Here is a 20,010-nt window from a genome sequence, read left to right on the forward strand (position 1 = left end):
TCACCGGTGGTAGGAGCTGCCTGTTCCAGGAAGGTGAGGCAGTGTGTGTGCTGAAGCACAGGTAGGTGTCCACCCCAGAGGCTTGTCCCTCCACGGCACAAGGTGGTCGTCAGTGCCTTTCTGACGCTCTCCCATTTAACCTGTGGCCAGCTCCTGTGGGTGGTGGGACCTGGAGCAAACCACCAAGCTGGCTGACCAAACCTTCTCCTCCTCCTCATCAGGATGAAGCTGGCTGTCCTGTGTTCCCCTTCCTCCAGCAAGGTCAGCTCATCCCTTTGGGAGTAGGTCCTGCTGGAAACGAAGAACCGAACCACTCCAGGAGTGCAGTGGAGCCCGGGGCAGTGACCCAGCTCTCACCCCAGCTGCAGGGCGTGGATGGGGCCACCCTCAGCCTCAGGGGTGCTGGAGGCAGGTAAGTGGCACCCAGTCCCACACACCCTGTCAGAACCTGGCCGTGCTGCCAGCCTGGAGCTGGGCTTGGGATCTGGCACACCTCGCTCCTGCCCCATGCCTGCCTTGTCAGGTCTGATCAGGAGGAGGATCAGTTGGCCCTGTTCCTCCTCTCCAGATTTAATTAACGGGCCTTTCATCTCTACCCTGAAGGAATCTGCTATCTTCTGTCTTCTTAATTAACGTTCATTAAGCAAATCAGAAGAACATTTTCTCCTCTCCGCCTCCACGGCTTTTAACCCTTGCGGGGTTCCAGGTCTGTGCTGGGGCAGAAGAAGGCTCCTGGACGGGTTGGTGTCATCACAGCCTTGGTCACCACACCCCTCAAGTGCTTGGACCAAAGTCCTGGAGCTGTGGGTGAAGTCTCTCCAGGTACAGAGGAGTTCAGGTGAGGTTGGGCTTTGCTACCATTGGACCACAGCAAGTGTAGGGCATCCCCTTGGGCAAGGGGCAAACTTGTGCCCACCACCAGCAGGAGCCTGGGGAGGGCTCATCCAGTCTGGGGCACAGCTGAATCCATCTGGGAATGTGCAGTTCCCACCGCAGCTGCAGCATCCCCACTGCTGAGCACAGCAGCGTCAGCACCAATTCCCATCAAGCTCTGGCCCTGTGGGCCATCCCTCCACACCCAGTGGGCTGTGCTGGAGGAGGAGGAGGGACTGGGACACTCATCAGCATCCTGAGCCCTGGCTGTGGGGTGTCATCACTCTCTAGCATGGACCCCTCTGTGACAGGGGCAGGCAAATCCTCTCAGGGATGATTGTTGCATCCCAAGGAGGAGGAGGCAAACTCTTGACACAAAAGGTTTGGTTACAGCTCGGTGTTAATAGTGCCAAGGTTGTGGGATCAATCCCCATATGGGTCATTCATTTAAGAGTTGAGCTCAATGATCCTTTTGGGTCTCTTCCAACTCAGAGTATTTTATGATTCTATCTCCTGTCCTGAGCTTACAGCCTCAGTACCACAGGAAAAGCAAAACACCTGGAAAACCTCATCCCTGCAGGATGCAAATCCCATTAAAACTGGTTCTGGAAACGCGTGGGACAATTATTGAGCTGCAAACCCTTCTCTTTCTCCCCAGAGGTCGACAGTGGGTTTCCCACTGGCTGCCCGCTCCCAGGCAGCTGCTGCACAGCTCCTGGATGCTGGGAAATGCAGCCTTCCCAGAGGAGCTGGCTCTGGCTGTCAGAGCCTGGGTCAATATATGATAATGGGGCTTTGAAACGGCGCCGCTGCCCAGGACTCTGATTCACAGCTCCCCTCTGGTGCTTGCTCCCGCAGTGTGTAGGGGAAGGAGAATAAAATAAATAAGAGTAGAAGGGAAGGGGATGAAGGGAGCTTAAATTATATATGAGTACTAAGTTTCCAGAGCCCCTGTGGGCAGCTCAGTGAAGTGGTGTGGGGGTCAGAGCTCCCCTGTGCATCCCACTTTTGCAAATGCAGCCCCGTGGCGTGTGGGTCAGGGTTTGCCCAGGGGCATGGCACCGTGCCAGGCTGCCTCTCTCCCTGTTTGCTGTCACCCTCCTGCCCTCATGGGTCAGATCTGGAGGGTGCCATGGTCCCCAGAGGGATTCCCCTGGCACAGACTATAATTAGCATTAGCTGAGAGCTGCTAATGAGGTCTGGTGATGATCTGGTTTTGCCACCCCATGGAGATGCCTCCACAGGAATGTGCCCTCACTTGGGTCCAGGGGACTGGGCTGGCTCAGGGCAACAGGCAGGGATGGGACCCCCCCTCTCGAGGGTGCTGGGGTGTCACAGACCCACATCCCAGGGAGGTTGGTGTAGGTGGGAGAGCAGTCAATGCCCCCGTAAATCAGTGTGGGCAGAAGAAGGTGCTGAATCTGTTTCAAAGCCTTTCCCTAATCCCCTCTTGATTTTGGGGCTGCAAAAAAAGTGAGGACCCCTACCAATTGAAGGGAAAAAGCCTCATGTGAGGTATGCACCACCACAAGCTCATTCCCAGGGCTGAGAAATGGAGGAGCTCAGCTATGCCCACGCAGCTGAAGCTGCAAATCCCCAATCCACAAAGCAACGGAGATGTTTTGGGGATGGAGCACTGGATGGTCCCATCCCCACGGCCTGAGGGACTGGGATGTCCTGCGGGGATCCCAAACACCACAGCTCTGCCTCACACACGAGTATTTCGACATTCCCAGCAGCTTCCACAAGATGGACCTCGGAGCGAGAGGAGGTGCCGGGTAGGGGGACGCGTCCCATCCCATCCCATCCCACCCCGTCCCATCCCATCGCGTCCCGCCCGCTGCCATCCAGAGGAGGCTCAGAGTCCGGCCAGGATTTGCACGGCATGGCACGGCCTCCGGGGCTCTGCCTGCTGGCCCTGCTGGGGCTGGGGCTGGGGGGCTCATCCCCCTGCTGGGACCCTCGGGGGCAGCCCCGCCGCTGCATGCCCGTGTTCGAGAACGCCGCCTTCGGCCGGGCCGTCCGTGCCAGCAACACGTGCGGGTCGCCGCCGGAGGATTATTGCCTGCACATGGGCGCCCAGCACGCCAGCGCCCTGTGCCACCGCTGCGACGCCAGCGACCCCCGGCGCCACCACAACGCCTCCCTCCTCACCGACTTCCACAGCCAGGAGGAGAGCACCTGGTGGCAGAGCCAGTCCATGGCCTTTGGCATCCAGCACCCCAACTCCGTCAACATCACCCTGCACCTGGGTAAGCGCCAGCGGGAGCCCCGGCGGGGCCGGTGGAGGGCAGGGGGTGCAGAGATGGGGCTGGATGCTCCTGAGCCCTGCAGCGCTTGCTGCCAGTGCTGGGTTAAGGACGGGACCCTCCCCAGGGCTTTTTAGGGGGTGTGTGGAGGGAGCTGCACTGTGCAGAGCACTGAAAGGACTCGGGGAGGGTCTGCCCTGTCCACCAGCCGAGCCCCGGGATGCCAGGAGCTGTGCTTGTCTGTGCTGCTTCCCAGGCAGCCGTGCCCGGAGTGCCTGCTCCCCCCTTCGCCCCAGGATGCTTTTTTCCCGATTTTGGAAGCCTGCGGAGCAGGAGGCAGATGGTTCCTACCCTGGGAGAGCCTTGCCCGGGGAGGGTGGCTGCCATGGGTGCCAAGCCCCTCCTGTTTCACCCCCGTGCGTTGCTCAGGATCCCTGGTTTGTCTCAGGGTGCCGAGCTCCAGACACACCGTGCAATCCCGGTAGGTTTCCCCAGCTGGCATCCGACCCTCTGTGTTTTAAATACCGTGCAAGCCGCCCACCTGGAGGGTACTTAAACCCAAGGGGCATGCCTGGCATTTTAAAAAGGTTTTATAACATTTTCCTGCCATCTAAACTCTCCTGGCTGTTGGCCAGCGCTGTAAAATCTTCATTCTCTGCAGTCTCCTGCCATCTGCATGCCGAAGGCGGGTAGTGGAGGGGCTGAGGCTGGAGCCGGTGAGGGGACAGCCGAGGGTCGGTGTGGCACTGGTGAGGGGGCAGCCGAGGGTCGGTGTGGCACTGGTGAGGGGACAGCCGAGGGTCGGTGTGGCACTGGTGAGGGGACAGCCGAGGGTCGGTGTGGCACTGAGCCGTGTTGGCGGGACCCAGCGCAGTCGGGGCGGCCGAGGAGGGTCCGTGCCTGCCCCGGCAGGGTCGGCGGAGCTGCCTGGCTGGGTGGAGGTCGCTGCTTTCCCAGCCCCCTGCGAGGGGAAGGACATCTGGTCCTGTCCCCGGGCCGCGCTCCCCGCCGGGCACCAGGAGCGGTGCTGGAGGAGTCTGCCATCCTCACTCCCTGCTCCTGCCAGCCCTGAGGGCATGTGCCGGCCTCTTGAGCACCCAGCACAGGCTGTCAGGTTGTCCCCGGTCCGTGTGTGGGTGACCCGGGGCACAGACCACCCGAACGCAGCCTGTGTGGCCGAGCCTGCTGCCCCTCCGGGCGACTTTGTGGCCACCAGTCCCAGCTCGGCACAGCGACATGTGCGGGCTCTGCAAGCCCCGGGGCTTCTTTCCCATTCTCTGTCCTTCTTGCAGCTCTTCCCCGGCTCCTCTGTGGTCTTTCTTGGACCCCACACTTGGGTTTCCAGTGGAGTCCAGTCCCTGTGACTGCCCTGCTGTGTCTGTCTGTTAACACAGCCAGGGCTCAAGCATTGCACCGAGCTCATCTTCCAGCCCTATCATAGCCCCTTTGTGAGCTGGAGCATCCTCTGCCATTCTGCCCTTCTTCCTACATGGCTCCTTTGTCTTGCCATGCTAAAAAATACCATCTTGGTGCTTGGCACATCATTGTCTGACCTTTCCCACAATTGCCAGGCCCGTTCTTGTCCCAGCCACAGATGTTTTTATTGCTGCCTTAATGCTTCCACTTGGGTTAAGCAGGAAAAGCCCAACTGCAGTCCCCTGGAATGCAACCTGGGCTGAGTCCTTGCTCCTGAGCTCCACCAAGTAATTGGGTGTTTCATCCCATGCAGTGTGTCCCCTCAGCCTGCCTGTCTTGCTCAGTCACACCTCTTGTAAGTTCTCCAGCGTGGTTGCCTGGGGAGCTTATTAAATAAGACATGGGATGACTTGGACAAGACCCGTGTTTACCTGCATGTTGTTGATTGGCGTTAATTAGATTATGCTCCTTTAAATCTCTCTCTCTGTGAGGTTCCAGCCATGCTGTTATGGTGCAGTGGGCTTGCAGCTGGTCGATCATCCCAAGTGTCCACAGCTCTTGTATTTGCCCTGTCAGATGTCAAGGAAGGAACTCAAAATATCCGTGGCTTGCAAAGGCAACAGACACCAGGGCTCCTCAGGAAGCAATCTGAATGCCAATGGCTCACTTTGGAGTGTCTAGATCAGGCATTATCTGCGTCTGTGACTCTGATTTTCCTGTAGGACTAGAGATGACAGGACATGTTGGTGACATGACTGTCCCACATGCTCCTTTCCTTCTCTCCAGAATTCTCTTCTTGGGGCCCCAGAGCAGTACAAGCTGCATTTTGGGCTCAGGGGAAGGCAGGTGCACAGCTGGGAGAGCACCCAGGGGTCCTGGTGCTGCCTGTGCACCCTTCCCAGCATCACTGTCCAGCAGCACATCTGGCTTTGGGACATGTCACACCTGAGCAGCAAAGAGGACACAACCAGCCTGGTTTATTTTCTGGATTTTTTTTTTTTTCCTTAGGAGAAATTGGCTGATTAAAAAGCCTGTCTGGGAAAAGCACATGAAAATTCGCAGACAGGCTTTTTAATCAGCCAAATTTCTCCTCTCACGAAAATTCCTCAGAAAAGTGAATCTGCTCCACCCCAGCTGGAGGCACCAGAATGGGGCTCCCCCAGCGTGGCCATCCCCTCCCCTCGCACGGGGCCACTTGGGGCAGGGGTGGTTTATTGACACAGCCCTGCCTTCCCTTCCTCTCCCAGAGGAAACTGCCCCACGAGGTGACGGCCCCGACCTCGCTGTTTTGGTAGAAACCCTCTGGGGACCGCGCTGTCTGGGAACGGGCGCCTGCCAGGGTGCAGGACAGGGCCACCCCCGCTGCCACCAGCGCGGAGCGGTCCCCGAGGGAGGGGAGAGGCACAAGGCAAGGGTGGGACAGCCCAGCTGCAGCCCCTTCTCGGCCCTCGTCACCTCCGGGTGGGCTGGGAGTGGGTCTGTCCCCCTCTCCCGGCAGTGCCGGGCGCTTCCTGCATCCCTGATGGGATGCAGCTGCTTTTCCCAGCGCTGGTAGCCGGCTGCCTCGGCTCCCCCGCAGCAAAGTCGCAGCACATACGCGACAGTATTCATATGGGCCCAATTAAAGGCTTGTTTTCCTAGTCCCGGAATAACCCCTCTAACATTCCCAACTCATTATCTTTTCAAATAAAGCCAAAACCTTGCAGCTAATTGTTTTGTGCTGTCAGGAGTGGTGCTGTTATGGAGCAATTCGGGCTTTGAGCTGGTCCTTCATCTCTGGCAATTAAGTGGGTCTGATGTTCACTTTGGTGTTTTCTCTTTTCCTTTCTGCTAATCCTTTCAAGCTCTTTCAGAGCTCGCCGGACGCCCCAAGGATTGGTGGCCTCTCTTTGTCTTCATCCCAGCAAAGATGGAAGCGATGCCAGGTCCTGGCATGCAGCTCCCTGGGAAGGGATTGGCCTTGACCCTTTCCAGCTCTCCATCCCTAAAGCACCACTGCCCTGGGGATGCTTTCAGTGCTGTTGGCCTAACTCTCCCCCACAGCCTGGATTTGGAGCTGCTCTTTGCCCGTGCAACCCACCCAGTGCAGCACACGAGGGATGGGGGGCAAGAGCCAGCTTGGATCTGGACAGGGTTTGGGCTGCGCCAAGGAGGAGCTGGTTGAGGGCAGCTGGGTGGGGGTGGTGATTTGTCCATTTTTAGCTGTGCTGGGTGCTGCAGGGTGCTGTCGGGATAGCCCAGGCTGTGGTGGCCAGCAGAGGGTCGCAGCGTGGCGGCTCTGTCCCCAGGCAAAGCCTACGAGATCACCTACGTGCGGCTGAAGTTCCACACCAGCCGCCCCGAGAGCTTCGCCATCTACAAGCGCAGCCGCGCCGAGGGGCCCTGGGTGCCCTTCCAGTTCTACAGCGCCTCCTGCCAGAAAACCTACGGGAAGCAGCCGCGGCAGTACCTGCGGCCGGGAGAGGACGAGCAGGTGGCCTTCTGCAGCGACGAGTTCAGCGACATCTCCCCGCTGAGCGGCGGCAACGTGGCCTTCTCCACCCTGGAGGGACGGCCCAGCGCCTACAACTTTGATGGGAGCCCCGCGCTGCAGGTGCCACCGGGGTGGGAGGGGGTGTGGGGCACGGAGCCTTGGGATCAAGGGAATTATTGCACTCAGCTGGGGTAAAAGTGCTGGGGATGAGCTGCAGCCCGGCTTGAGAAGCTGCAGGATGTGGCCTGGTTGGGGTGGAAGCTGGTGGCACAGACCTCTCCACCAAGGTGGCTTCCCCGTGTCCCCTGCAGGAGTGGGTGACAGTCACTGACCTGCTCATCTCCTTGAACCGGCTCAACACATTTGGGGATGACATCTTCAAGGACCCCAAGGTGTTGCAGTCATACTACTATGCCATATCTGACTTCTCTGTTGGTGGCAGGTGAGGAGCAGCCAGGCAGAAGTATGGGGACCTTCTTGGGGCTGTGGGACTGGGGCAGCTGATCCCCACCTCAGTCTTGTCTGAATTGTGATTTTGGGGTAAACTGCTCAGATGTGGCTTCCTCCATGTGTAAACTGGAGCTGGAAATGCAGAGATGGGTGATGAAACCTGGAGACCTCTCAGTGGTGCAGTCTTTTCCCCACTAGCCCAGTCCACGTGCCACCAGCTGTATTTGCTTTGTTCCCTCCCAGCCCAATGGCTTTTCATGACACTGGGGCTCATGTTGCTCCTCCTGTGACCCTGCTGGTTCCTGGGCACTGCAAAAGGGGAGCCATGGGGTTCTAGTGGAAAGATGACCTGAAGCTGCAGAGGCCACTGGAGGAGCTTGGAGTCAGCATGGCCACAGGCAGAGAAGCTGCAACAGCTGCCAGCAGGAAAGGGCAGCAGATGTGGGACAGAGATGCAGGTGGCACCCACTTGGTGCTGCCTGTGGGCTGTGCTGCACATGCCCTTCCCTAGCTGGGAGAAGTGGAAAATTTCCCCATCCCTGAGAGCGCTGTCTGCCCCAGGCAGCAGGGCTGGACGGCTCCCAGCAGGCAGACCTGGAGCTGTTGTCCCACCTCTGGGGCCAGCAGCTGGAGCTGGTTAGCACGGGCCACCCTCAGTGTGTGACCTCCCAACTGGCCAGGCTGGAAGAGCCTCAGGGACAGGATGGGCGGCCTCAATGCCAGCACAGCCTGAGCTGCTCTCACCCCACAGCCAGCCCAGGAGCAGGGTCACACACTGCACAGCCTGGGCACCGTCCCACTGCGGCTGCTGCCCACACTGTGCTCAGAGTGGCTGCCCCGTGCTGGTGTCTCACTGCAGGTGCAAATGCAATGGCCACGCCAGCGAGTGTTTGCCGGACGAGGCTGGGCAGCTGGTGTGTGTGTGCCAGCACCACACGGCTGGCACCGACTGTGAGCGCTGCCAGCCCTTCTACCAGGACCGGCCCTGGGCGCGCGGCACGGCCGAGGCTGCCAACGAGTGCCTCCGTGAGTATCCCCGGGTGGCTCCCTGGCCACAGCCATGGCTGGCCCTGATGGCTGCCCTGCTGCTGCTGCTGCAGCTCACCTGGCACCTCCTGCCCTTCCTGCACCTGCCCTGATGGCTGCCCTGCTGCTGCTGCAGCTCACCTGGCACCTCCTGCCCTTCCTGCACCTGCTCCATTTTGGGAGGATTTGTACCCCTGGGCTCCCCTTCACTGCAGCACCCCGAGTTTTTCCATTCCCTTTACCCCACGAGTGCAGCCATCTGCTCCGTGCATTGTACTGCACCCACCTCTGCTTCCGAGGGCAGAGGCACTGCTGAAAGCTCTCACTGCTGGGCCAAGGGGTCCCATCTGGCCCATCCGACCCACAGGAGGTTGCCATAACCTCCAGTGCCCGCCAGGTGCCCACCCGTCCTCCCTCCTCTCCCCCAGCTTGCAACTGCAGCGGCCGCTCCGAGGAGTGTTTCTACGACCGGGAGCTGTTCCGGCGGAGCGGGCACGGGGGACACTGCCGCAACTGCCGCGACAACACGGCCGGGCCCCACTGCGAGAGCTGCAGGCAGAACTACTACCGCTGGGAGCCGCAGGGAGCCTGCCAGCCCTGCCACTGCCACCCCGCAGGTGCGTGCGGCTGTGCCCAGCTGGGCTCCGGCTGCAAAACTACCGATAAGCCAGGCGGAGTTTGCTGGGAGGGATGGTTTTGGTGGCTTCTCTCTTGCTCGGGGTTTCCCCATCTTCCCCATCCTGTGTCTCTCCCCGGCTGGGGTTGAGCCTCAGGGCTGGCCGGGGTCCCCGCAGGTTCCCTGCAGCCCCAGTGCGACAGCTCGGGCACCTGCGTCTGCAAAGCCAACGTGACGGGCTGGAAGTGTGAGCGCTGCAAGGACGGCTACCACAGCCTCAGCGAAGGTGGCTGCAGGTGAGGAGGAACCCGGCCCTGGGCAGGGGCAGCGGGATGGGACCGGAGCTCACCCCATCCTGCCTTTATCTCACCTCGTCCTGCCTTTATCTCACTCCATTCAGACCCTGCAGCTGTGACCCCGCGGGCAGCGTGGGCACCTGCGACCCCAACACGGGGCACTGCACCTGCAAGGAGAGGGTGGAGGGGCACTTGTGCAACAGGTGAGCACCTGGCATGGGGACAGGAACACTGTCCCTTACCAGTCTTGAAATTGGTGGCAGGGTTGTGGGGCTGCATTCCTCTGGACCACTGGGGCTGGGCTCACAGGAGTGTCACCAGTGTCCCACACAGAGACACTGCCGTGGTTCCCTGCGGCTCTGCCTGCCCTGTGCCACATACTCCTGTTTCCTCCCCGTGCCCAGGTGCCAGCCGGGCTGGTTTAACCTGCAGCCCCACAACCCCATCGGCTGCACCAGCTGCTTCTGTTACGGCCACTCCAGCGCCTGCAGGGCGGCAGATGGCTACGAGGAGACGCACATCCGCTCCGATTTCAGCCAAGGTAACGACCGTCCCCAGCCCCAGGTAAAACGGAGGGCACCGCTCCGCCAATTTCAGCCAAAAATGTTTGGGAAGGATGTGGCTGAATGTTCCTCTTCGGGGCTGAGCATCTCCCTTTGGAGCTAACTGGTGGTGATGGGTGGAGAGGGATTTCTCTGGCTTGCCCCTGTTTTACTGTTAAATTTCTGCTTCTCCAGCTCCACGGGGACAGGGTATCCGTGACTCCCTGTGGCACCCCTCCATGCCAACCTTCTCCTGGGGCTGTGCATGGCTCAGGGAGGGCTGTGGGGACAGACATGGACATTGCACCTCACCAGGGACTGCAGGAGCCCTAAAGATCAGCTCAGAAAGATTAAAAAAAACCCAATAGGATGGAGCCTGCTGGCAACTTTCCCAATGATTCCCTTCTCTCCCCATGCTCGGCTGGGATATGACAGCGCAGCTGGACGGGCGGGAGGGAGGTGGTGCTTTTGCCTGGCTGCTGGCAGGGCTGGGTGCGTGCGGGATGCTGGGGAAGCCCTGCCATCTGCCGCGCACGCCGGCGTGTGCAGCCCCGCGCGGGGACACCGCGGGGACACCGCGGGGACGGGCACCCCCGGCGGGCACCCCGCTCTTCCCAGATGGATGCGAATGCGCCAGGCACGGGTGGATCTTAATTGCCTTTAAACCGCGCTGCCAATTGCTGTGCTGCTGGAATGTCTTGGCGGCCTTGAAAGCGATCCAGGCTTTAAACCGAGTCTTTTTTTCCATCCTTCACACAGCCAGTTTGGGGCTGCTCCTTTGGGGACTGGGTTTGGCAGTTTCTGAGCTGAGATGCAGCCACAGCACCCTCCTAAATCCCGGCTTCCCAAAACATTCCCCAGTCCACAGTGGAGGGGGATCAGATGGAATTTTCTTATACTGGGTAAAAGTATAAATTGGGAATGATTTGATAACAGAGCACAGCCCACTTGAGAGATTTCCAAGTGTTTGTCCTGCAGAGCTGGAAGAAATAACTAACCCCTGTGGAATGGGGGGGGGGGGGGAGTTTAACTGGTTTCTTAAGGAAACCAACTTAATGCAACTATGGCCCATCTCTTCTGGGCTTCTCCAGCATTTCTCCTCAGGCTTCCTGTGCTCAGCAGCCCATAGTAATGTTAGAATGGCAGCACAAGCAGGAGGGCAAAAGTTTAAAGATAATAATTTCCTCCAAATCTAAGAAAATAAATAGTTGAGGGGTGGTTAAGGCCACCCTCCAGTGCATGAGAGCAGAGAGCCCAAGTGGGGCAGGGTGTTACAAAGTCCTTTCCAAGACTCAAGAGAGTGTTGGGAGGAGGGACAGAGCCCCTGAAAGCAGCACCCTGCTGGTGCTGTGCTGGCAGGGACTCACTGCTCCCTTAGCTGTGCCCTGCCACTGTATCCTGTCCCACAGGGCTGGAGGGCTGGGCTGCCACAGCTCCAGGCCCCACAGAGCTGCCTCTGCGCTGGGCTGGCCAGGAGATTATCACCGAGTGGGATGGAGAGGAGCCAGTGGATTTTCTTGCACCAGGTATTGTGTGCGCTGGGTCCCTGAGGTGCTCTCGTCCCACTGCCATGCTGGTGCAGGAAGCACTGAGCTCTATTCCAGAGCTGAGCACATTTCTGTAGCAGAAGGCAGTGGGGGGGTTTTGGAACAGTGGGGGGTATTGGACTGGGACCCCAGGAGGGCAGGCTGGAGCTGGCAGCACCCTAGGAGGGTGACTGTGGCTCCTGATGATGGTGGCGGGAATAGGACTGCACTGGCAGACCTGGCAGAGCTGGTGCCTCTGTGTCCTACAGACTTTGCTCCTCTCTCCCCTCACAGAGAAGTTTTTGCAGAACCAGCACCTCAGTTATGGGCAGCTCCTGTCCCTGCTGCTGGGAGTGGAGAACGGGACAAGAACAGAACCTGGGGTGTCCCTGCTCCAGGCCCAGCTGCTGCTGGAGGGCGAGGGGATGAAGATCACCATGTCCAGCAGTAAGAGCCAGCTCCAGCATGGAAAGCAGGTTGTCACCTTCAGGTACCCATCACGGTGTTTTGGGGAGACAGTGGGGTTTAGGGCTCAGTGCCTGATTTGTCTGGGCTGCCCTTTACTGCTCTCTGCCCCCCTTGGGGATTTAACTGTGCTGTGCCTGGGTCCTGCAGCACCCAGCTCATGCTGGCCCTGTCCTGCCTCCCCCACTCCTTCTCCAACAGGCTGCATGAGGCACAGGAGGGTGCAGAGCCTTTGCTGTCGGCCTTCAGCTTCCAGCGCCTGCTCTCCAACCTGAGCTCCCTCCGCCTCCGCGTGAGCCACGGCCCCGGGAGAGGTGGGTGGCTCCACAGGACATCCCTGTGGGGACCAGGCTGGGGTGGGACTGGAGACATCTCCACGGGACATCCCCATGGGGGGACCAACCTGGGGTGGGACTGGAGACATCTCCACAGGACATCCCCATGAGGGGACCAACCTGGGGTGGGACTGGAGACATCTCCACAGGACATCCCTGTGGGGACCAGGCTGGGGTGGGACTGGAGACATCTCCACGGGACATCCCCATGGGGACCAACCTGGGGTGGGACTGGGGACATCTCCACGGGACATCCCCATGGGGGGACCAACCTGGGGTGGGACTGGAGACATCTCCACGGGACATCCCCATGGGGGGACCAACCTGGGGTGGGACTGGAGACATCTCCACGGGACATCCCCATGGGGGGACCAACCTGGGGTGGGACTGTGGACATGGAAGCAGCATCAGGCTCTCAAGGATGAGAGGGATTGTAGGGGGTGTTTTGGGGCAGGGGCTGCCTCCTCTCTGTGAACACCCCTGGGCTCTCAAGGAGGTGTTTTGGGGTCTGTCTGGAGCATTTCAGAGCAGAGCAGAGCAGGGGCTGCAGCATCCCATTCCCACACCATTGTCCCCTCTCACAGGCAGGCTGTCCCTGAGCGAGGTCCAGCTCACATCTGCTCGCCCCGGGCCGGGCCCACGGGCGGGCTGGGTGGAGGAGTGCACGTGTCCCATGGGATACACCGGGCAGTTCTGCCAGTCCTGTGCACCTGGGTTCAAGAGGGAGATCCCATTTGGTGGCCCCTTCGTCAGCTGCGTGCCCTGCACCTGCAACCAGCACGGGGACTGCCACCCCCTCACAGGTGTGCACCCCCCGGCCCCTCCACTCACCTGCTGCTCCGTGTGTGGGTGACAAATCCCTGCCTTTGCTTGTTCTGAGGGAAGCTGGGAACAACTGGTGAGGTTGTGGTTCCCAAAATTTGCAAGTTGAATTGCTTGGGTGGTTCTAGGGACAGCGCTCATAACTGCAAAGATAGAGATTATTAATGAAGTGCAATAATGGTGGTAATCTATAATTAGAGGAGCATTTTTCATGATATTTTATGACCTCTGAGGAGGAGGAGGGAAGGGTGCTGGTGCTCAGAGGAGTAAGGGAGCAGGGCCAGGACAGCAGAGAGGGTTTTGCTAGGCTGGATCTCACAGGCAGCTTCACTGCCTGATGAGAGGAGCAGGACTGGGGTGCAGCTCTGGAATCTGCAAACTGAGGGTTAACCTGAGCAGAGAAACAAGGAAAAAAGCAGGAAAACACAGAGGGAAGACACCAGAGGAGCCAGCTCTTGTGCTGCCAGCCCAACCCCTGGTGGCTGGCTCTCCTCAGTGAGGAGTAATAATGATGCACGGCAGGGATGGAGAGGGCTGGAGGAGGCAGAGAGCTCGGCGAGTGCCCCTGCCCTGCCCACGAAACCACGGGCGGCAGCTCTGCAAACCCGCCCTCATCCCGCAGAGAGGGGCTGGCGCCGCCGACTGCACAATCCCCAGGGATGGGGCCAGACTTTTGATGTTCCGGCCTGGGCGCTGCCAGCCTGCGCACTTCCTTTAGTTTATTTTTCCACTTCTTCCTGCCACCCGCTTTTTCTTTCTTTTCCATCGTCTGACTCTGCCTGGATGTGGGGAAAATGGAATAACACCCCCTCCTGCGCAGCCTTCCTGGTATGACCGACCCCACAAAACACGGGGGAAAATCCTCCCCCTGACTCCTCTGTCTCCAGTGAAGCAGAGCATCTGCCTGGAGCTGGGGGGGTTCCTTGAGCACTCTCCCTCCTCTTCCTCCCTCTCCTCCTCACAGCCGATTTCGGAAGGCTGACTCAGAGGCTCGGCTCGCTCTGGAGATGCTCCCTGGTGGGTGCCGGGCCGGCTGTTTGTGTTTCCCAAGCCGGGCTGGAAAGGACGCGCCTCGACACTCAGAAATGTGTTGCGGATTACGGCAGGCGCCGGCAGCCCCCGCACACATTGATGGTGCTGCGTGTGCCAGCGCTGCCTCGTCCCTGCATCGCTGTGGCCGCCGTGCCCTCTCCAAAACCTTCTCCCTCGACCAAAGACAGGGCAAGGAGGGAAAATGTCCCGAGCGCTGGTTGGAGATGTGCAACCTCTCGCTTGGAGCTGCACATCCCTCTTGCCACGCTCAGTGCTGGGGTCTCTATCCCTCCCGCAGTCCCCGTTGTTATTCGGGGTTGGATTTTCGCGGACCCTCAGCTCGGTTTTCCTCCCCGCAGGGCACTGCCAGTGCTCACACAATACGGAGGGTCCCTCCTGCGAGCGCTGCAGCCCCGGCTTTTACGGCAACCCCTTCTTGGGGCGCTCCGATGACTGCAAGCCCTGCCCCTGCCCCGGCCGCTCGCCCTGCACCCAGGTGCCCAGCACTGGGGAGGTGGTCTGCACCCACTGCCCCCCGGGGCAGAGAGGTGAGGCTGCGGCTGGGTGGGCACAGGGGCTGTGGGCAGCGTGGGCACGGCTGGATCCTCCCCACCGTTCCGCCTTCCCCAGGAAAGCGCTGTGAGCTCTGTGATGATGGGTTTTTCGGGGATCCCCTGGGGCAGAGAGGCCCCGTGCATCCCTGTGAGCCGTGCCAGTGCCACGGGAACGTGGATCCCAATGCCGTGGGGAACTGCGACCCCGTGTCCGGCCGATGCCTGCGCTGCCTCTACAACACCATGGGCGAGCACTGCGAGAGGTGCCGGCCGGGCTTCTACGGGGATGCGCTGGCTCCCAGCCCTGCTGGGAAGTGTGCTCGTAAGTACAGCCCCCGGGCACAGCTCACTTGCAGCCAAAATCCTCCCAGCAGCGAAGGCAGAGGGTGGAAGGGGGGATGCCTATCAGGTTTAGGGGCTGATGGATGGTCCAGGTCACCCCCACGTGTTCCCCTTTGCCCTCTTGCTCCACTGCCATCCTTCCCCAGAGATACTCTGGCTTGCAGGGGCTCTTTGGAGCCCTGGCTGATGGGGGAATGTGGCTCTCCACATTGTCAGGAGCTCAGCCCCAGTGCACACCATTCCTGCAGTCCCATCCACCAGCCCCGTGCTGGGATTTAAGGGTTATTTTGTCTGGTTATTTATGCTGGGATTTAAGGGTTATTTTGTCTCCCATAGCTTGTGATTGCAACCCCAGTGGCTCAGACCCGAGGCTGGAGGGCTGTGATCCTGTCACAGGCCAGTGCCACTGCCTCCCACACGTGACAGGCAGAGCCTGTGGGCAGTGCCAGCCCGGCTACTACGGCCTGGAGCCCACCGTGGGGTGCAGGAGGTATGTGGGGCATGCCATGGGGCTGCCAGGGAGCGGCTCCATGCTCCCAGCTCTGCTCTCTGCATTGATTGCCTGCTCATGACCCTCCACTTCTCATGCCAGCTGTGAGTGCCACCCAACAGGGTCCCGGGAGAGCGGGTGCCACATGCTGACGGGACAGTGCTCCTGCCAGCCTGGCGTCACAGGGAGGAGATGTGATCGGTGCCAGCACGGCTTCTTCGGCTTCTCTGCCAGGGGCTGCCGAGGTAAGGGGAATGGGCGCTGCATCTTTGTCCCCAAAGCAGGGCTGGCAGCCACACTGTGATGCCTTTCTGCCCCCACTGCAGCCTGCAACTGCTCCCCGCTGGGCTCCATCACCCCGCAGTGCCACGAGAACAGCACCTGCCTGTGCCACCCTGGCTTCGTGGGCTACAAGTGTGACCGCTGCCAGGCCAACTTCTTCCTGGAGCCACTGAGCTCCCGCTGCCAGCAGTGCCCTGCCTGCTATGGGCTGGTGAAGGATGAGGTACAGCCTGTGCACTGCTGAGACAACAGGCACAGCACCCCTGTTGTGACAGTGTTTACAGGGGTCTTAGGATGAGGGAAGAGATGAGGATGTGATTCCATGTTTCAGAAGGCTTGATTTATTATTTTATTATATATATTATATTAAAACTATACTAAAAGAATAGAAGAAAGGATTTCATCAGAAGGCTAGCTAAGAATAGAAAAAGAAGGAATGATAACAAAGGCTTGTGTCTCGGGCCGAGAGTCTGAGCCAGCTGACTGTGATTGGCCATTAATTAGAAACAACATGAGACCAATCCCAGATGCACCTGTTGCATTCCACAGCAGCAGATAACCATTGGTTACAATTTGTTCCTGAGGCCTCTCAGCTTCTCAGGAGGAAAAACCCTAAGGAAAGGATTTTTCATAAAAGATGTCTGTGACAGCCCTGCAGTGCCTCACTGTCCCCCCGTGTCCCCCTGTCCTGCCCACAGGCTGACCTCCTGAGGGCCAGGCTGCAGGAGATGGAGGAGTGGCTGCAGAAGCCAGGCTGTGACACCCACCTGGGCCAGTCTGCCATGCTGGGAGATGCACCCCGTGGAGATGGGCTGCCAGGCCCACACCTCCTGAGAGGTACAGGGGACTCTCCTTGCTCCCACCCATTTCACCCTCTGCTCCCTCAGGGTGCTGTGACATGCTGGGGGGTGCAAGGAGGTCCCAGGTGAGTGCTGGCCTCAGTGTGGTGTGACCTGGGTGGGGACAGTGGAGGGGACACGCCTTTTTGGGAGGACAGAGCCCTGCAGGGATGCTCACACCACTGAGGTCTTGGAGCAGGCAGTGGTGGGCATTACTGGAGGCTGAGCACCAACACATGGGTACCCTTTGGATGCTGAATTCCTGGGTCCCTCCTGAGCACCCAGAGGGACTGTATTCCCCTTTCATCAGTAGGTGTTAGGGGCTGGGGCATGGGGCAGCTCCACAGGGCAGCAGGGAGCCCTGAGCAACCCCAATGGGCAACGAGATGCTTGTGCTGTCCACAGGTGCCAGGGCCACCCTCTTGGTGCAGGTGGGGCAGCTGGCAGGGGCACTGGACACTGCACAAGGCCGTCTCAGCAATGCCAGCCAGGCCACCAGCTGCTCCCATCATGGACCCCCCAAGACCTGCACCCTGCTCTCGGAGATCGGGGCCGTGCTGCGGTCGGCTCAGCAGGAGATCCTGCATGCTGCAGACACCCTGGCTACCACGGTGGGGGCTCTCAGTGGCCCTGGGCTCCTGAGAGGGGTGGTGACAATCCTGGGGGCACTGGGATGTGCCTCCCAGGACTGTTGGGGTGGGATGTGACCAGCAGAGTGAGTGAGTGGGAAAGCCTGGGGTCCATGTGGGTATAGCCCTCCTTGCAGCTGAGTCAAGAGGAGATATTTTCCTTGCTCTAGCCCTTTGGGAGGTTCTTGGTGATGCTGGGCTGGCAGGATCCAGGGGTGCCTGCTCCCTGCCAGGGTCTTAATACTGCTGTTTGCATTCCAAGGAAATTCCCCAGGAAATCCCACAGCAGCCCACAAACTGGAGCCACTGGGCACTGGAGGCTCAGGCTCTGTCCAAGAGGTAAGATTTGAACAGGCAGAGGAAGGAAGCTGTCAGCCCAGCTGGGGGTGCAGGGGGCACTCCTTTGCCAGGAGGCCAACCCTGATTCCCTCTGTCTGGGTGTCCTTGACCCTGCAGCCACAAGGACTCCATGGCATGGGTGGAGGCCATGGTCAGGAGAGCACTGCGTGCCTCCAACGCCAGCTCTGAGCTCCTGAGGAACCTGCTGGAGAGGAACACCACACAGCATGTGCAGCACGAGCTGGAGGCTGGGTGAGGGGCTGGCAGGGCACCAGAGCCCCTTTCCTCTGGCCAGGCCGCTGTCACAGGGCTCAGTCACAGGGATTTGCCACCTGCCCAACAGGCACGTGCTGAGCACCTTCAAACTCATTGCACTGCAGTGCTGTAAAGCAGAGGGACAGGGTGCTGTGTGCTGGGGGGGTCAGGAAAAGCCCCCAGAATTTTCTGCTACATCCATGTCCAGGGCCACATTGTCCTCTTCATCCTTCAAGGGACCAGAGGGCCCTGGCTGACAGCAGTGTCCTGTGTAGGTATGAGGAAATCCAGCGGGCACAGGAGGAGCTGGGTGCTGGCATGGCAGAGGTGGCAGTGGAGGCCAGGAGAGCTCTGGCAGCTGTGGAACAGGCACAGGCTGACCTGGCTGAGAGACTTTTGCAGGTGGCTGCTCTGGGGCAGGTGAGCAGCACCCAAGCTAGAGCTCCTGCTGGCATCCCTACCTCCTGCTTTACCAGTGCTGCCCCCCAAGCTGGGACATGATCTCATGGAGCCTTTGGCACTCCTGATCCTGCAGCAGGTGCTGCCAATGCAGGCTGGAGACCTGGCACAGGAGCTGGCAGTGCTGGAGCAGGCAGCAGCAGCCCAGGAGCCGTTGGCTCAGCAGGCTGTGGAGGCATCCCATGCACTGGCAGCTGGACTGCACCTGGAGCTGCAAAGGACTCGTGGCTTCAAGCAGGTAATTGCTGCTCACAGGAATGGAGCCCCATCCCTGCTGCTCCAGCAACTGGAGGGACCACATTGCAGCTAGGGAGCTGGGAGAGGATGTATGGGAGACATCTTCCCTTGGGCTCCCAGATGTCCCTAGGAGCTTGCCTGCCAAAAGGGAGCAGGCTGAATCCCGTATTTCCCTGCTGCCCAGCCTCATTCTTCCTCTCTTCTCCTCTCCAGCTGCAGGACCAGGCTGGCTCTGCCCATGACATGGCCACCATGGCTGTCTCTCGAGGAAAAGCTGCACTCTCTGATGCTGAGTCCCTCCTGGCCAGTTTGGAAGGTAAAAGGCACCAGTCAGAGCATCTCCAGCCACAACCTGGCTCTCACCAGGTGACAAGGGGAGAAGTGGACAGTTTGGTGATGGCCAGGTTGCTCCCATAGGCATGAAGAAGGTGCTGGGGCATCGGAAGAGTCAGGCTGCCCTGAGGAGGAGGATGGCCACTGTGCGGGGCAGAGTGGTGGTGGATGCTCAGAGGAAGATTAAACAGGCAGAGAAGACACTGGGAAACTCCCTGTCCATCTCCACCACAGCCCAGAGGACAGCTGGGGAGGCTGAGCAACTCTCTGAGGAGAGTGCCAAGGTCTGAGCTGAGGGATTGGGGTGGAGCTGCTGGGCATGGCCAGGCTCAGCCGTCACCTAGAGAGCCCAGGCTGCTGCAGGCAGGGCTGTGTGTCCCCCAGGTGACTGTCCCCATCTCTGTCCTTTGCAGAGGGCACGGGCTGTGCTGCAGGAGAGCAAACAGGCCCTCAAACATGCCAGCCAGCTCGCCACGCGTGCCAATGAGACCCAGTGGGAGCTCTCCCGGCAGGAGCACATGGCTGAGAAGCTCAGGGGAGACCTGGAGGAAGCACAGCAGGTCAGCTGGGTGCCCTTGGGCAGGTTGTGTCCTCCAGAGCATGGAGGCAGCTTTGCCCACAGCCCAAAGCATAGGGAACAACCCGGCTTGGGAGCTCCACTGTAGGGACAACACCTTGGGGATGTTCCTGGGATGTCCTCTACCATCCAGCCAAGGGTCAGTGGTGTCCCTGATGTGGGTGTCTGTCTCTGTTGGAAGGTGGGATCAGAGGTGAGTGAGATGGCAAGAAGTCTCCAGGAAGCCCGGGGCTCACTCATGTCAGACATCAAGACCCTGAACACCCTGCTGAACAGCCTAGGTGAGACCTGAGGGGAAATGGGGTGCAGGTTCCAGGGACAGGGCTGGGCTCTTGGGGCCAGGGCTCTCCTGCTTGATGGCCATCCAGGCTGAGCTGGGTGCTCTCTGGCTGAAATCATCCATGGTCTCAGCAAGGCTTCTTTAAGGCTCATGTCTTGAGGAAAACCCTCATGAAGAATGAATTGGGGCTTGCTGAATGTGTGTGCTCATGTCTGCTCTGGGTACACTGATCTCCCTTGGGATCCTCAGGGGGAGCAAGGCTGGCAAAGTCCC

At 59.8% G+C, this 20,010-nt stretch overlaps 1 protein-coding gene across 3 annotated transcripts in view; it reads left to right on the top strand.

Annotated features, from left to right (window-relative positions):
- The window catches only part of LAMC3 (laminin subunit gamma 3), a 31,388-nt gene that overhangs the window by 9,022 nt on the left and 2,356 nt on the right, over positions 1 to 20,010 (top strand). Inside the window, exons 2-30 of one of the 3 annotated variants that reach the window (XM_054516929.1) lie at positions 222 to 412; positions 707 to 838; positions 2,610 to 3,125; positions 6,827 to 7,131; positions 7,323 to 7,453; positions 8,321 to 8,487; positions 8,916 to 9,104; positions 9,282 to 9,399; positions 9,504 to 9,602; positions 9,804 to 9,940; positions 11,351 to 11,467; positions 11,762 to 11,957; positions 12,134 to 12,246; positions 12,852 to 13,070; positions 14,481 to 14,669; positions 14,752 to 14,997; positions 15,354 to 15,507; positions 15,610 to 15,752; positions 15,834 to 16,012; positions 16,488 to 16,626; positions 17,034 to 17,239; positions 17,520 to 17,596; positions 17,714 to 17,848; positions 18,127 to 18,271; positions 18,390 to 18,548; positions 18,761 to 18,863; positions 18,965 to 19,164; positions 19,294 to 19,440; positions 19,639 to 19,738. In XM_054516929.1, the coding sequence (XP_054372904.1) occupies positions 376 to 412; positions 707 to 838; positions 2,610 to 3,125; positions 6,827 to 7,131; positions 7,323 to 7,453; positions 8,321 to 8,487; positions 8,916 to 9,104; positions 9,282 to 9,399; positions 9,504 to 9,602; positions 9,804 to 9,940; positions 11,351 to 11,467; positions 11,762 to 11,957; positions 12,134 to 12,246; positions 12,852 to 13,070; positions 14,481 to 14,669; positions 14,752 to 14,997; positions 15,354 to 15,507; positions 15,610 to 15,752; positions 15,834 to 16,012; positions 16,488 to 16,626; positions 17,034 to 17,239; positions 17,520 to 17,596; positions 17,714 to 17,848; positions 18,127 to 18,271; positions 18,390 to 18,548; positions 18,761 to 18,863; positions 18,965 to 19,164; positions 19,294 to 19,440; positions 19,639 to 19,738 (4,798 nt within the window). In that variant the 5' untranslated portion in view covers positions 222 to 375. Of the gene's footprint in view, positions 1 to 221; positions 413 to 706; positions 839 to 2,609; positions 3,126 to 6,826; positions 7,132 to 7,322; positions 7,454 to 8,320; positions 8,488 to 8,915; positions 9,105 to 9,281; positions 9,400 to 9,503; positions 9,603 to 9,803; positions 9,941 to 11,350; positions 11,468 to 11,761; positions 11,958 to 12,133; positions 12,247 to 12,851; positions 13,071 to 14,480; positions 14,670 to 14,751; positions 14,998 to 15,353; positions 15,508 to 15,609; positions 15,753 to 15,833; positions 16,013 to 16,487; positions 16,627 to 17,033; positions 17,240 to 17,519; positions 17,597 to 17,713; positions 17,849 to 18,126; positions 18,272 to 18,386; positions 18,549 to 18,760; positions 18,864 to 18,964; positions 19,165 to 19,293; positions 19,441 to 19,638; positions 19,739 to 20,010 lie in introns of all 3 variants that reach the window. The other 2 variants (XM_054516928.1, XM_036394068.2) reach the window with 2 other exon arrangements.

This window comes from Molothrus ater, chromosome 20 (genome assembly GCF_012460135.2).
Source record: "Molothrus ater isolate BHLD 08-10-18 breed brown headed cowbird chromosome 20, BPBGC_Mater_1.1, whole genome shotgun sequence".
In the NCBI taxonomy this organism is placed as follows: Eukaryota; Metazoa; Chordata; class Aves; order Passeriformes; family Icteridae; genus Molothrus; species Molothrus ater.